Below are 16,662 nucleotides of genomic sequence, written 5' to 3' on the forward strand. Positions count from 1 at the left end.
AGCAACTTCGAGTGAAATGCATACTGAACTTGTCTTGTGGAAACATATGTAAATATGATCTTTTGGAAGATTTAGCAGCTGAGGTATAAACTGTTAAGCTCAGTACCTGAGGGCAAACATTAATTCTGGTTGTGGTGTTTGAAAGCTTACCAGGTACTGTACTTGTGTATAAATGCTTTTAAAAACTAAATCTGGCATTTCTGAGCTTTACTGGCTTGACAATGCTGGTTTGAATACAAACCAACATTTATTTGCTCTCAGGAAGGCAACTGCAAGAGGTTCAGATTTATCCTTTTTGGACATGTTACATTATGGGGATTTAATTAGTATTTAGGGCTTAATATGTGCTTTTAATGTGCAAAGCACCTAACATACATTAAGGCCTGGTCTACACTCTGATTTTTGTGGTGGTATAAATACCTCAGTTAGGTATTTTTTTTAAAAACATAAATCAATAGCCATATGCAAGCCGTAGTGTGGATGCCTTATACTGGTATAGCTTATTCCACTTCCCTGTATAGGAAGGGTAATAAGGTATATGGGTAGGACTACATCCACCCCATGGTCTGTTGTTGTGCTTTAATCACCCTGGTATCCCTAAAGCAGTACCGGTACATCTTTTCTGTATAAACAAAGCCTAAGGCCAGGTCTACACTTGGAAGGCTTTGCCAGTGTAGCTAAACCAGAATACTATACCAGCAAAGCTCTCCTAAGTGTATCAAAAGTGCAGTTTGGCCAGTTTAACTGCATCTACACATGGGGCTTTTGCTGACACAGGCAGCTATGTCAGTGATGAATCACACCTCATCGTAGCTATGCTGGCAAAAGTCTGAGGTTTAGAGTCTCAACTCCTTGTGAGGTAGATATTGGTAACTAAGGCCTGATTATCGCCATTTTACAGATGATGAGAAATGTGGGGAAGAGAGATTAAGTGACTTGTCCACGGCCATGCCTCAAGTTTGAAGTTGTGATTAGAAACAGTTCAAGACATCTAGTCCTATTCGCAGCTGCCTCTCTGGAGTCTAGGCATCTGATTTGAATTGCAGTGTATGTACTGAATTACTGCAGTAGGAATTCCCCCCACAATTAATTTTTCCTTTCCAGTTTGTCCATTATCACTAACCAAAGCTACATAATGCACAACTCAGCTGATTTATAGCACTTTAAAACCAACCATGTCAGTGTGCCCATAAATCTACAAACTGGCAGGAAGGCTAAGGCAATGGTTTTCTTTAAAGGCTTTTAATGTGTAACACGGATGAAAAAAATCTGTTGGGAAGTTTAAATATGAGAGAGCTCTTACTATCTCCCACCATATTAGTGACAGTTCCCCTCTATCACAGCACTGTTCATCATCAAACCACACCGTGCTGCCCAAGAAGGAAATGCACAATATTAGCTCTGTAATGCAAAATTACAGATGAACTTGAGGCAGAGCACAGAATTCAGTGTCAGAGCCACAGTTAGAACTTGGGAGCTCCTGATTCTGTCCCTCTAAGTGAAGAGCATGTCAAAGGGCTTTCCTTTCCAGGATAAAAGGTTGCATCATTCTTACACCATCTAACTCCCAGGTGGCTGACAACTGTAGGCTGGCTAATCCTTAATGGTTTTGGGGGTGTGGGGTGGAATAGCATCTTGCCAGGCATGAAGGATAGTTTTGATCTGCTGGGAAGATAGACAGGGTGGATAGAGTCCCAAATTTAGCTAACTCAGACTGGGTATTAGCCTTAAAGCCATCAGCAGGAGAAAAATCAGACCCTGGGGTTGGGGGAGATTTTGAGAGTTTTGTTACAAGTACACTCTTCAGAACTTACCATCTTTGGTTGGTAGCTGGTCTGGGAAAACTCGCTGCCCTGTCCGTCCATCTAAAAATGAGTCCACAAATTGACAATGATCTTCTCCATGTCCCCTCTCATCTCCTATGTTGTAAAATTGTCCTGAAAATAGAAAGAAAATATCATGAGGAAAACCTTTTGAAGATCAACAACATCAAAGTTTTTGTTAGTTCCTTTGTAGTTGAGCAGGTTCTGAACTGAGTTCCAGGATTCATTGTGTCTCACTGTTAAGTCTGATGCTGCCCCAATTAAGCTCTAACTCTGTTTTGCAGCATTGTCCAAATGCCCAAACACAATGCCAATTAAACACTGTTGTTTGGCAAAAGCACAAGTTTCCATGTTTTTTTCCCCCCTGATAGGGGATATTTTATATAACATCAGTGCTGATCTGAGCCTGCTCCAGTTTGCCAGAAGCTGGGAATGGGTGACGGGATGGATCATTTGATGATTACCTGTTCTATTCATTCCCTCTGGGGCGGCACTGCCACTGTCGGAAGACTGGGCTAGATGGACCTTGGGTCTGACCCAGTATGTCCATTCTTAAGTTCTATTGAAAAAGCAATCCAAAATGACTCCAGAGAAATTCTTATGGGCCATATCTAACACATAGCAGGCCAGATTCTTCAAGCCTGCTCGCCCTTTTTGTGCTTACAATGTGTGTATAATTCACATTCTAGAGATGACTAAATAGCTAATATGTACCCACCCATGCATTAGGTGAGAAGCATGAGAAAAAACACCAAGCTAACTCTTATTGGACCTACAGAAAAAATATTTTCAGATAAACGTATCATTGCTTCATTAATGCTCTCCTACATGTTATTCTTAAAATGACTGATAACATAAAACATCCAAAGAGCTTAAGGGCTAAATCCTGGTTCCCTTAAACTCAATGATTAGGTTCAAGTTTACAGGTAAAATCCTCCCAAACAAGGACCAACAATTTATCAATGTCTTCCCAAATGAAAGATAAAACAAACAATCTTGCTGCATAAAAATAGATCTAAATGTTGACTCTGTGCAGAGAAAAGGCAGTAGACAAACAAAATCTCCCTTTGGAGGAAATGCCTTGCCAAAATGTTCATCTCTGGTCGACTAGTCTTTGTGCATGAAATTTTGCTGTTCCTTTTGAAATATACCAAAGAAGTCCACCACAGTAGCATTTAACTTCAGAAATTGGAACTACACAAAAATGAGGAAGCTAGTTAAATGGAAATTAAAAGGTACCGTCACAAAAGTGAAATGCCTGCAAGCTGCACAGAAACTTTTTAAAATCATCATAATAGAGGCTTAAATTAAATGTATACCCCAAATCAAAAAACATAGAACAAAAAGTGCCAACATGGCTAAACAACAAAGTAAAAGATTAGAGGCAAAAAGAAATCCTTTAACAATTGGAAGTTAAATCCTACTGAGGAAAATAGAAAGGAGCATAAACTCTGGAAAGTGAAGTATAAATAGGTAGACCAAAAAAGAATTTGAAGAGCAACTAGCCAAAGATTTAAAAAACTAACGACAATTTTTTTTAAGTGCCTCAGAAGCAGGAAGCCTGCTACACAATCAGTGGGACCACTGGACGCTCAAGGTACTAAAGGAGTTCTCAAGGAAGATTAGACCATTGCAGAGAAGCTAAATTAATTCTTTGTATGCACTGCAGAGGATGAGAGAGCGATTACCTTACCTGACCCATTTTTTTTAACGTGACAAAACTGAGGAACTGTTCCAGATTGAGATGTCAGTAGAGGAGGTTTTGGCACAAACTGATAAATTTAACAGTAATAAGTCACCAGGACTAGATGGTATATTCACCCAAGAATTCTAACTGTGGTATGTAACCTATCATTTAAATCAGCTTCTATTCAGATGACTGGAGGATGGCTAATGTGACACTAATTTTTAAAAAAGGCTCCACAGGTGATCTTGGCTATTACAGGCTGGTAAACCTAACTGCAGTACCAGGCACATTGTTTGAAACTATAATAAAGAACAGAATTATCAGACACACACATGAAAAAGATTTGTGGGAGAAGAGTCAACATAGCTTTTGTAAAAGGAAATCATGCCTCGCCAATCTATTACAATTCTTTGAGGGGGTCAAGAAACACGTAGACAAGGGTGATCCAGTGGAGATCGTGTACTTGGACTTTCAGAAGGCTTTTGACAAGGTCCCCCACCAAAGGCTCTTAAGCAAAGTAGGCAGTCATGAGATAAGAGGGAAGTCCTCTTATGGATCGGTAACTGCTTAAAAGACAGAAAACAAAGGGTAGGAATAAATGATCAGTTTTCAGAATGGAAAGAGGTAAATAGTGGTGTTCCCCCAGAGGTCTATACTGGGGCCAGTGCTGTTCAACATGTTTATACGTGATCTGGAAAAAATCAATAAACAGTGAGGTGGCAACATTTGCAGATGACACAAAATTACTCAAGATAGTTAAGTCCAGAGCAGACTCCAAAGAGTTACAAAGGGAACTCACAAAAGTGTGTGACTGGGCAACAAAATGACAGATGAAATTCAGTGTTGATAAATGAAAAATACAGCACATTGGAAAACACTACTATCTATACACACAAAATGATGGGGTCTACCTTAGCTGTCACCATTCAAGAAAGAGATCTTGGAGTCATTGTGGATAGTTCTCTGAAAATATCGACTCAGTGTGCAGCAGCAGTCAAAAAAGCTAATAAAAAGATTAAGAAGACTGGGACTTTTCAGCCTGGAGAAGAGAGGAGTAAGAGGGGATATGATAGAGTCTATAAAATCATGACAGGTGTGGAGAAAGTGAATAAGGAGTTGTTACTCCTTCGCATAAAACAAGAACTGGGGGGGGGAGAGTCACGCACTGAAATTAATAGGCAGCAGGTTTAAAACAAACAAAAGGAAGTATTTCTTCACATAACATACAGTCAAGCTGTGGAACTCTGCCAGGGGATGTTGTGAAGGCCAAAACTGTAGTGGGGTTCAAAAAAGCATTAGATAAGTTCATTGCGGATAGGTCCATCAATGGCTATTAGCCAAGATGGTCAGGGATGCAACCCCATGGTCTGGGTGTCCCTAAAACTCTGATTGCCAGAAGCTGGGAGTGGATGATAGGCTGGATCACTCAATGATTGCCTGTTTTGTTCATTCTCTCTGAAGCATCTGGCACTGGCCACTATCAGAAGACAGGATACTGGGCTAGGTGCACCACTGGTCTGACCCAGTGTGGCCATTCTTATGAAAGGCACTTATTATTGTTTTCGTTTTCAGCTGTATTTGTGCTTCTTCCATGGGAGAGTTGGTCTCCAGTGCTCATTAGGAGGGAGCTTCTCTTGGATAAATTTTCAAACTGAAATGAAGACTATTCAGGCAGCTCAAAGTTGCAGCTTCCAAAGGCCACATTTTAAAATTTAAATCTTTAATGATTTGAGCTGGCATTATTTGCTGGAATGCTTACATTGCAGTGCTAAGGAGGATTGTTAAATGAGATCAGAAGAGGCTGCTGTTTTATAATAACAGTATTGGCATGTTTAGAATAGAGCAGTTTTCCTCTGTAACAGATACCCACTTGTATTCAGTATTTGTATTACTAATACACAGTTGCTTTCAACTACTGCAACATAAAGACACACTCCAAAAAACTCCTTTATCACTCATCATCTTAAATGATTAAAAATGAAATAAATTGAATAAGTAATACAGGCCCCTAGCTTATAAAGAAATCTGTCCATGTGGCTTTCAGGAGGCCTCTGCATAGGTAGATCTTTTTTGCGGGATCTACTAACATGTCACCATGTATATTGCTCACCTTTCAGAATTTTCCTCAGCCTGGAGTTTCCCTTTCAGGCTTTCACACACTATCATGATGCTACAATATTTGAATGTGAACAAGATCAGTTTTCATTGGAAATTTTGTTTTTTAAATAGCGTGGAGAAAGTTGATATTGATGTTTGGTTTTGTAAAAGCTACCAGTACCTCTCTAATATATTTCAGAAGGGGAGAAAAGCAGAGGGAAACTAATAAATGAACAAAATGGAAACAAAGAAAGTGACTGACTGTGATAGTTTGAGGTATCATCTTTTGGAATGATCTGCATAACTCACTCAGGGCTCAGCTGGACAAATAATGGGATCATCCCAAATGTCTGCTAAGACTCCCCTTAACAGCACCTCATACCATATATTAGTTCTATATATATTGCGTGTTGGTATTATACATAGCATATGTTTTTATTTACATACACACACAATGAGAAATAACTGAAGCTTATTTCTTCAGCTACATTAGCATGGGCACTATGATACTATTTATCATAGTATGATGCATAAGATCAGTCCTGATTCAGCACAACAGTGAAAAGCATGTGATTAATTGCTCTGCCTAATCAGGAACACACGTGATGGATCCTATCAGAGAAATCTTAGATTGACAAAATCTAAATATAACAAACTATTTACTAGTAGCTATTCTGTAGTTATCTCTAGCACGTTTTTGTACTAGACCTTCAGTGTTCCTCGTCATGGATGGTCTTGCATAGTCTAGGTCTGGCTGTGCTCTGCTTTGCTCCTTGAGGATTTTGTAATAACACTCAATAAAAAGCCCACAACTCACTACCATCTCTCTTATATTACACACATGTGTGCACACACAGCCACGGAGGCAAAAATATCAAAAAAGGAAGGAGATGGTAGTCTCCAAGTAATGACTAGCTAATAGGGTGCATTTCCAACACGTAGATCTCCCAGTTGTTTATTGTAAAGAAAATGGACCCAAAATGTTAACATTTCTGCAACTGAGCATCTCATCTCCACAGATAAAGCTTTTTCTGTCTTGTGGCTAGCTCATCCTTCCCAGGTTTTAGTGGGTTTAAAAGGGGGTAAATGGGAAGGATTTTTGAGGGGAGAAATGTTGCATTTTCCTCCCCTCAAAATCTTAGGACCTGATCTAGAGATCACTGAAGATAACAGAACAGGATTGAGCCCCCAGGCATGCTCAGAATTTTATATCAGGACTTTCTTTACCGAAACATTTAAAAATCACTAAATTTCTTAATATAACTAAGCCTAGATAGGTTATTTTAGAATACACACTTCAAGATGGAAATCAGACCCTTGTGTGGCTGTTATATACAGTAACACAAGATGGTTCCTCAGTTTGCTGGACATTACAGGTTAAATCTGGCTCTAATACAGGTGGGCATAGTTCCATTGAATTCAATGGAGTTGTGCAGATCTACATCAGGGCTGAGTTTTGCCTTTGAACTGGAAATTTTTCCACTACAGTACAGAAGTCTTTGCCATGGGAAAAAATGTAACACAATGTTATATGTATTGGCTAAACATTCCAGTTCAACTGATCTGGTGTTGGTTAAACAATACAAGTGAGAGAGCCATACTTTGGAAGTGTAATTAATACAGTCTGGCTGTCTTGATGATTGTCCTGCCAAGTTAAATCACCATTCTTCCAGCAAGAGCAACAACAACACCACAATCAAACAGAAATAAGAAAATTGGCCATTGCTACATTAGATATTTGTTCTGAGACTGAAGCAGCTTTCAGTGCAGTGTTAATTCATCTGATTTAGGACTGTTACAGTCCTGCTAAATTAGCACTGCTATTTCTTCCACAGACTAGTGTTACGGTGTGCTGTGTCTTGCTGGCAGTTTTGTCATCTCATAGATTTTAAAGTCAGAAAGGACCTTTGTGATCATCTAGTTCGATGGCCTGCACAGGGCAGGCCACAGAATCCCACCCACCCACTCCTGTATTAGATCCCTAACCTCAGGCTGAGTTACTGAAGTCCTCAAATCAGGATTTAAAGACTTCAAGTTACAGAGAATCCACCATTTACACTAGTGTAAACCTGCAAGTGACCTGTGCTGCATGCTACAGAGGAAGGCAAAAAACCTACAGGGTCTTTGCCAAGCTGATCTGGGGAAAAATTCCTTCCTGACTCCAAATATAGCACAGTTGGTTTGTCTGATTACAGCTAGTACCATAGCAAAGAATGAACGATACTCGTTTTAAAATGGTCTGTCTTATTCACATAATTGTCAAGACACTCTTTACATAAGAGATATTAACTTAAAATTACCCACAGGGTTTTCCTTGTGTGTCTTGTGGGGTTGAAGGGAAGAGCCAGGCAGCATAGCTGCTTATTATTTTGGCATGGTCTGGCCAGCATTCCTATACGTTCTCTGCTCTCCTTCCTGCTCCATAATCTCAGCTATGGGCTTTATTCTGTGAGATGCTGGACTCAGAGGTACTGATTTCAGGAGGGGTGGAAGGGAATTAGCTGCTTGTGGGAGGTTTTCAGCACCTGACAAGTTTAGGCCCTAAAATCTGCATCTTTCAATGACTGTTTCTGTTTTTTGATATGACTGCATGTAGCAGACACATCAGCCTATTTTTTACCTTTGGGGATATTTCCCATAGGTTACACAGATCTGTGTTACTCTTCGTATTTTGGGCTCTGCAGTAGCACCCCTTGTCATTTAAACACCACAATGGTAGTGACTGAGATCTTGTCTACACTGGAGTTTTTTGCATTGGGGTAACTATACTGAAGCAAGGAGGAACCTAGCGATGGCCATGAAAGGCTCATAGATTTCTAAACACAACTTGCCCTGACTACATTAGGTACCAACGTCCACGTTTAAAAATCACCTCACCCACCATGTTTTAAAACACAACCTATTTTCCTAGTCTATACATGCCCCATGTCATCTACACCTACTTTTAGCAGCGTTACAGAGCAAGGTGGTAAAACTAGTGACATTTGTACTAGTTCTACTAATTGTAGCACCAATGGAGCTGCACCAACAGAAGTTTCATGATGAGAGGTCTCCCAAAAGCTCTGTATAGCTCTCGAGATGAGCGCACATGTGTATAAAGGCACAACAAACATTTGGGAATAAACCAAACCACTGGCAGACATAAAGAAACAAAACAGAGGCCAGCACTTACTAGATGGTTTCAATAACCTGAACGTAATGACCGAGGGGTAAGAAACTACGTCAAGAAGGCTGGTGTTAATAATGAAAGTGTGTATGTTGGGGGTGAGGGGGAATAGGGCTTTAAAAAAACCCAAAACAAATGGGCTTGATTTAAAATAAAAAAAGTGAAAGTAGGTGAGGAAAAGATTAGTGAGATACAAAGTCATGTGTATAAAATACATTAAAACAATCCCCATAAAATATCATCATTCAGAAAAGAGCCACAAGATCTTTACAGGCCAAACTGGATCCCAGCAGGAGAGTACTGTAATCCCTGCTCCATCTCATCTGCTCCTGTCATCTCTGTTTCTTATGGCATCCCATCTAATATTAGGCCCCAATTATGCATGAAGAACTGTGCAGACACAGTTTTTTAATGCAAGACTGACACCACAGAATGTAAGCTCTTCAGGACAGGAGAGGACAGTTATATTTTTACATGTTCTGTCAAGTGTCCAGCACTGTTTTGGGTACCATAATCCACATTTCCAAGGTAAGTAGCATATGCATGCCTGATCATCCTTTAAAACCATTCAGTCCAGGCCCAGGGATATGAAGAACCTAGATGACTGTGTGTATCGTGTAATTTGGGTCACAGCTATAAAAATACATTAACACTGCCTTGGGTTTCCCTTACCTGTAAGTGAATCACTGAGGTAAATCTTATATCTCAGGGAGTTACACAGTTGCACGCCTACAAACTTCTTGTACCAGGTCCTTTTGACGTATTGTTTCCCTTTGCACTCTGAATAGGAGTCGGAATTGAAAGGGACTTCAGTCCAGATGGCATCTTTTCCCACTGCAGGAGAAGAAGAAAGAGGGGAATTAATGATACTGCCATACAAAACTGGGCATAACAAACACATTCAAATGATTAGAGAAGACCAGAAACCCAAATGCAACAGGATCCCACTTGGAATATATTAACAGCACCAGTCACCTGCATTTTGAAGGATATTTTATGGAGTTTGTAAGCAGCAAAATATAGGAGCGGTGTGTCCCAGTCCCTGGCAGGCTGCACAGCTGGGCCTTCTTGGGCTCGCACTGAGGGCACTCCCACAGGTGTCAGGCCCCTCTCCACATTTCACCCACTCTCAGACCAGGATCTGGATTACAGCCTCCTACGTACTGACCATGAATAATTCAGCAAGTCCAGCTGGGATTGGTCCCTGCCAGGGTTTCTCTTTTGGGGGCCCCTGACAGTGATACAGAAAGAGCTTCTTCAAAACAAAGCGTCCTTTATTTTGTCCAGAAGGTACACTGTGCTTAGAGAAGTGGATTTTAAAATAACCAAGACCTACAAGCATATCTCCTTACCTAAGCTTAACTCCTCCATCCACTGCTTAGTGTGGTCTGGGTTATTCACCATCTCTGAGTTGGGACGAACAGCCTACACTGATTGCAGTCCTCTCCCTAGTCCCTGAATGTCTCAGACTGTCAGCCTTTTTGCTGACCAATCCTAGCCAAGCTCTCTCAGCTCACCCAATACCCGTGTCCTTTTTCTAGCATATTTAAGGGGTTAGGTCTCCTTTGACCTCAGGCTTAGTTTTAGGAAGAAAACAGCATCCTACCCTGGATGGAGCCAGCTAGGTAACTTCTCCCCACAATTGATGGCCTAGGAATTATTCTTTTAATTCTTTTGAAGCAGCCTCTTGGATCCACTGTCTTATCTTTACCATTCCTGGGTTCTAGAACACCGTTTTTACGAGTTAACTCTACGCACTCAGGCAGGCAGCAATACAAAAAATGACCAAGGAAACTGAGTCATAAGAAATATTACAAAAATGTTTCCAAGTTTTTCACACAGGGACCTGACTTTGGGGTTGGTTCTGACACTGGTGTAAATCTGGAATAACTCCACTGAAGTAAACAGGTACTCCAGATTTAGGCTGCTGTATCTCAGATCAAAATCTGGCCCTTTTATGTACAACGTTCATTGCGATGTCAGGGAGACAAATGTGTACTGAGATACAGTTACAACTTATAAAAGTGGGTAACATACGGTAGTAGTGGGGGAATTATGATTCCACAGCTTTTCTAACAGAGAGGGTACAAATGAGGGCACCGTTAACTTGCAGCAAACGACATGATAAACAAGACAAGATAATTTACACTGTGGAAAGGAAGAATATTTGCAAATTTTTAAAGGCAACTTCAGTACTAAATGCAAAATAGGCCCTCAGGCTGAAAGGGGTCCCTTCTGCTCTTTTAGAGCCTGTCCCAACTGCCACAAAGTCAACAGGAGCGCTACCACTGGCTTCAGGAGGAACTGGGTCAAAGTCTTTCACAGCTGACTATTTTTCAGGGCATACATTTCAGCACAATGACAGACAAATAGCGGACGCTGACTTGCATTCTGTTAAGTCGCTTACTAAGTGAAAAATAGCATATTCTTTTTACAGAGCTTTCTATTGATTTAACAACTGGGCTGAGAAAACACAAGCCGTCCATGGCTCATTTGTGTACATTGGTTCCAAGCCATCTTAGCTGCTGCGGGAATACCACATCACATTGATTGTGCTGTGCTCAGGTAAACATTTAGACTGGAAGGAATTCCTTACAAGTTACATAGATGGAAGAAGTGAAATCATGTGTGAATGCTGTTCTGTTCCATGGCATGGGTAGCTAGGACAGTACAACCACTCCTGGATAAACTGGTATGTTCTCTTACTTTAGAAAAATGTTCTGATTAGAGCATGCTATGCATAAAGGGCTTACTTGAAATTGGCTCGCTCACTCTTGGGTCCGCTGGGGAGAAAAACAAACACTCAATCAGACTTTGTAAAATAACCTCTCCTGATATTTCTACAGAAGCACATTGGAAAGTGATTTTCTATGGCTGACATAAACAATAATCTGTAAAATAGCAACAATTTTGGGAAGTTGAGTTCACTACATTTTTGTGTAAGTTAAAGAAATAAACTGCTCACGTAACTACACCTCTACCCTGATATGACGCTGTCCTCGGGAGCCAAAAAATCTTACCGCGTTATACGTGAAATCGTGTTATATCGAACTTGCTTTGATCTGCCGGAGTGCGCAGCCCTGCCCCCCCGGAGCACTGCTTTACTGCGTTATATCCAAATTCGTGTTATATAGGGTCGTGTTATATCGGGGTAGAGGTGTATTTCGAATTACCGCATCACTGAGCTTTTAAAAATGTTATTAATGGGTCACTACCAGTAAAATTTGGATTTGTTAAAAGAAATAAAAGATTACAAAGCTTATCATCAGTAAACATATTTCCATGGCATTTTAAAAATTTCAGTGTAGACCATTTATTATTATTTTAAAGAATTCCTCTGTAGTGCTTGCTGCCCAAATGCTGCAGCTTTACATTAGTGGATGAGAATGAGAAATGGAGACGCGTGGAAAGTGATTAGGAAAAAGTGAAACCGACCGGTTTATTTCCATTGTCCACACTGAGTGAAGGAAAAAAATAAACATCAGAAATCATGAAATTGCATTCAAATATAAATGGTTCTTTCAAGTTTAATAATCTAAGATACATTAGTAACATAAGAGGGTATCAATTTTTCTTAAAATATGTGGGACATATTCTGAATTCCTTACTCATTTTCCACTTACCTGTTACTCAGTCAAAACACCCATTAATTTCAGTGAGAAAGCACTGAAGGATTTGACTTAAACTGTTAAACCTGATAGTGTCCCTTTAAAGAGGCATGGTACACAGTAAGTGTCTACTAGTTCAGAGTACTATCAACAATAGGCAGCTGACTCTAAATACAAGAATAGCTCCTGCTTCTATTGCAGTCAATGACTATTTTGTAATTGGCTTCTAGAGAAGCTGGATCTTGGATGGATAGTGCAATGCCGTACTGAGTGATTCTTTCTGCTCCCCATAGCCAAATCAGGTGGGACTTTGCTTATTGTACCATTTTAAACACATGACAAAGCTACAAATAGCACTCTAAGTTGCAGATGCATTAGATAGACACATATTTTTGAGGGCCCTATACCAATCTGCTAAATGAATAATCCTTAATTTTAAAGAATATATTTCCTGTGCTCACATTGACCCCATTCCACTAAGCGTCAATCCAGTGGGTAAAACACTGGATTAGGACCCAGGACACCTAGATTCTATTCTCAGATCTGCCAGTGACCTGCTGGATGATTTTGGGCAAGTCACTTAATCTCTCTGTGCTTCTGTTTCTCTTCCTGCAACAAGTGTGTCTTGTTTATGTAGACTGTAACCTCATCAGCGCAGTGACTCACTCTCTCTCTCTAGATATCTATCTATTTACACACACATACAGTGCCTACCACAAAGGGACTCTGATCTCAGTTAAGCCCCGAGGCACTATTGTGATATAAACAACAGTAATAAAATTAAAACAATCCTATATTGCAGCCAGTGAGAAAAGCATGGGCAACAAAGCAAAATTGCAAAAGTGTGCCGTGTGTGTAAATTTGTTATGTATCACTGTGCGCAAAGGTCTGTCTGTTTGCAGAGCTATCTGATAGAGGGGTACAAACACAAACATGGATTTACTATAATAAAGCTTTGGATTTAAGATGCCACACTACCCATTACAAAAAAAATCCCTGGATCAGCGTAACCCTTTGTACACCTTCCATAGTTAAATCATAGCTCTGTCTTGTGTCCATAAAGGAGTATGGAAATTTGTCATTTACATATGGAGAGACAGAGGCACAGAGTAAGGTAAAGTGAAATGCCCAGGGCCGCCCAGCAGGTCAGTGGCAGAGCAGGAAGGAAATCCAGGTTTCCTGAGTTTGAGTCCAGTGCCCTATACAGGCTACACTGCATCCATTCTCAAAAACACTTAAGGGTCAAGTTTAGCTTGTCTTTTTGGCTGAACGCATTGTCATGGTTTTCACTGTTAAACTGATACATCTATTGAAGCTCTTACCTGATTCAGTAGAAAATAGGACCGTAGCGGTGCTTGGACCTTCACCACGAGGGTTTTTGGCTTTCACCCGGAAGTCATAACTGGAGAATAAAATTAGAAACAAACACACACTGTATTCTTGATTGTCATGGGCAAGCAAACCACCCAGGCAGACACCCTCTCTGATGCTACTGGCTTCCTGGACAAGCATAAAGTATCAAGTTTCTTACTCTGAAAACATTTAGACACGCTGCTCCTAAGAATGTAAGACCCCATAGCAACCCTGCATGCAGGTCCTGACTGTTTGTTTTAATGCTCCAGTGGTACCTTATCCTGTTTTTAATGCTGGCGGGGGAGCAGTTTAGGTGATAGGCTCTGCTACTGCAAGTAATGTATGTCTTTCAGGAGGTGGGGCTGGCGTGTTCAGCCAACCGAAAGATCCAACTGGCTGAATGCACCTCAGTGCGATATATAGTCCTTTAATAACAACAATGCACCTCACTTAGGGATGTCTCTTTCTTATCCTTCTCCACAGCAATATTTTATGGCGTAGTCCTAAACACCAATATTTCTTGAACTCTCCCCCTTCCACCCTCCCACCTGAGTGGGCTTGGTACTTCTGGGATGCAAAAAAACAGGACATGTGGGATGATCCTGAGCCCATAAAACTGGACAGCTGACAGCATGTACTGAGCTCTGTTACCGATTTCCTAGGACAGCTACCTCAAAAAAGGGACAATCCTGGGGGAACCTGGACAGGTGGCAACACTAGACAGAATGCAGGAAAAGTAAAACAAAGTAAAGAAGCAAGAATAATCCCAGTCACACTGTGCTGTTGACATTCCTCTTCCAGCTCTGTTGCCCGGATGGCTTTGCAGAAAGCAAAGACCTGCTCCCATCCCCACAACTCAAATCCAGGAGGCTGAACAATTGCTGCCAGTTCCCTATTGTTACCACCTGGGGAGAGCCCTGCTTCTCATTCCAATTTACCTTAACGATGCTCAGGGCCCCTGCCATTTGTGGCTTTCCTATTCTGCTGCTGTGCTGTGAGGAGAGGTGGCCAGAGTATTCCCATTTCCTTACAGCAGTAAGGCCCGTGGCTGCTACCTGGTGCCAAGTGGCTCCTGTACACCCCATACACGGCTGAGCCAAACGTGGCCACTCCACTCAATCCTGTTTCCCAAATCCCCTCCTCTCCTACACTGATGTCTTTTCATGTGTGATGCACCCATGCTAATGGATGCACTCTGACATACTGAACTAGCAACATGGGTAAGAATATCAATGTCAGTGCACAATGTGTTTTTCCCTCACCAACCACACAGCCAAGCACCGACCTAAAAACCACTCAGAATCGCCCTATTATAAGATACCATCACCTGCCTATATTAACAACTAAGCACAACTATAACGTACCCCCCACCCCCCATGGTGATCTGCCTGCCTCGGAGCAATGGAAAATTGCATGCTTTGCTGATATTGCTGTACAAAGGCTCCCACTCATGTTTTTCTCCTTTCTTTCCATTCCAGTTTCAGGTTATGTATCAGTTCCTTCCCTTGAACTGACGACTGTCAGCTTGTGCCTGTCATGCAAACGTGAAAGCTACCTCACTCACTGAGGCCTTTGAGACACATACAGCTCCTGTTGGTTTGGTTTTTTTTTTTGGTTTGGTTTTTAATTGATTGTAAGGAATGTAGTTGAGAAAAAGAGAAGATACAGAGGTAATTTCCCCCAAATCCTTCGTGGTTCACTTTCCAGCAGCAGCTTTCCAGGAGCTCTAGGCGGTGTGGGAAGTGTACAGAAAAACAGTAATTTATTCTTTTCCTTGTTATGATTATTTGTATTACAGTAGCGCCTAGAGGACTTATTCTGGGGTCACAGCAAGAAACAGCCCCTGCTTTGGAGGCTGTGAGAAACCCTGACACAAATAAGTAGTAGGCAACTGAGTACATTTTAAATTAGCAATTAACGCAAAACAATGGACACATTTTCAAAACAATGAGCAAGTATATTTAGGTTATTTTCTATTTTGAATGTTATATCGGACAATTAAATATTCCTGTTGATTCACAAAGAATCCCTTATTAATTGAAGGGGGTGCTTAGTGAATTTATCACAGTGCTATGAAATGGAGCTGCAAGAGACTGCTTTCCAAGCAGCAAATTTCCAAGAGATCAGATGATCAGAAGAGACAAAATTTAAAAACCATGCCACTATTCTCATGCGCTGGTTGCCAACACTTCATTTAAAAGTTCCCCACAAAGTGGCTGAATAGTTTAATACAAACTGTGGAATTTCCAACTGTTTCTTAGTCTCTGAAGACCTGAGCAGCATGCTGATTAACCTCAATAGGTTCTTTATGGCCAAATACCAAGGGACAATCTCCCACAGCTACTTGGTAGGATAATTTTTATTTCAACCAAGTTTAATGCATAAAGCTAACAATTGCCTCAATTTTTGTAAATCGTCACACAGAACAGAAATACCCGCAAGTGTTCTCATATAGGAAAATATTTTATAAATGAGGAGTCTACCTTTATAAGCATAACCATGGGTTCGTTATTTTTATTCTAAAAGCCTATCTAATCTAATTTAGATATTTATTGCATGCTCACCACTGTATTCAAGCTGCTTTAAGGTCACTTTAAACCAGCTATATGATGTTTACATGCAGAAAATCGACCTTTGTCTGGGCCATGTGGGGGGCTCCCTCCGGAGTTGTTGGTCCTTATCTTGTGCATGACCATGGCTAGGAGAGGAGTTGGAGGAAAAGTGTACAACAGATATGTATCCCATTTGAGGAGAAAAGCATTGCTGAGAGATCGAGATCCCGGTCCCGCTCTGGAGCAATGCTGAGAGATCGGGATCCCAGTTCCGCTCTGGAGCAGAAGTATGGGCATCTGGCATTTCAGTTTGTTGCAAAGAGGTTTACATGCAACAGCACAAGGTGGTGTTTTGGGGATTTTGTTGCCTACTTAA

General features: G+C 40.9%; 1 protein-coding gene across 1 annotated transcript in view; it reads right to left on the reverse strand.

Annotated features, from left to right (window-relative positions):
• LOC123361683 (ABI family member 3 binding protein) overlaps nucleotides 1-16,662 on the reverse strand; it is a 409,913-nt gene that overhangs the window by 2,553 nt on the left and 390,698 nt on the right. Inside the window, exons 52-55 of the mRNA XM_045001759.1 lie at nucleotides 13,704-13,783; nucleotides 11,527-11,556; nucleotides 9,446-9,607; nucleotides 1,815-1,937 (exon numbers count right to left, since the gene is read on the reverse strand). Of these exons, the coding sequence (XP_044857694.1) occupies nucleotides 1,815-1,937; nucleotides 9,446-9,607; nucleotides 11,527-11,556; nucleotides 13,704-13,783 (395 nt within the window). The remainder of the gene's footprint in view (nucleotides 1-1,814; nucleotides 1,938-9,445; nucleotides 9,608-11,526; nucleotides 11,557-13,703; nucleotides 13,784-16,662) is intronic.

The sequence above is a fragment of the Mauremys mutica genome, chromosome 1, assembly GCF_020497125.1.
Source record: "Mauremys mutica isolate MM-2020 ecotype Southern chromosome 1, ASM2049712v1, whole genome shotgun sequence".
Classification (NCBI taxonomy): Eukaryota; Metazoa; Chordata; order Testudines; family Geoemydidae; genus Mauremys; species Mauremys mutica.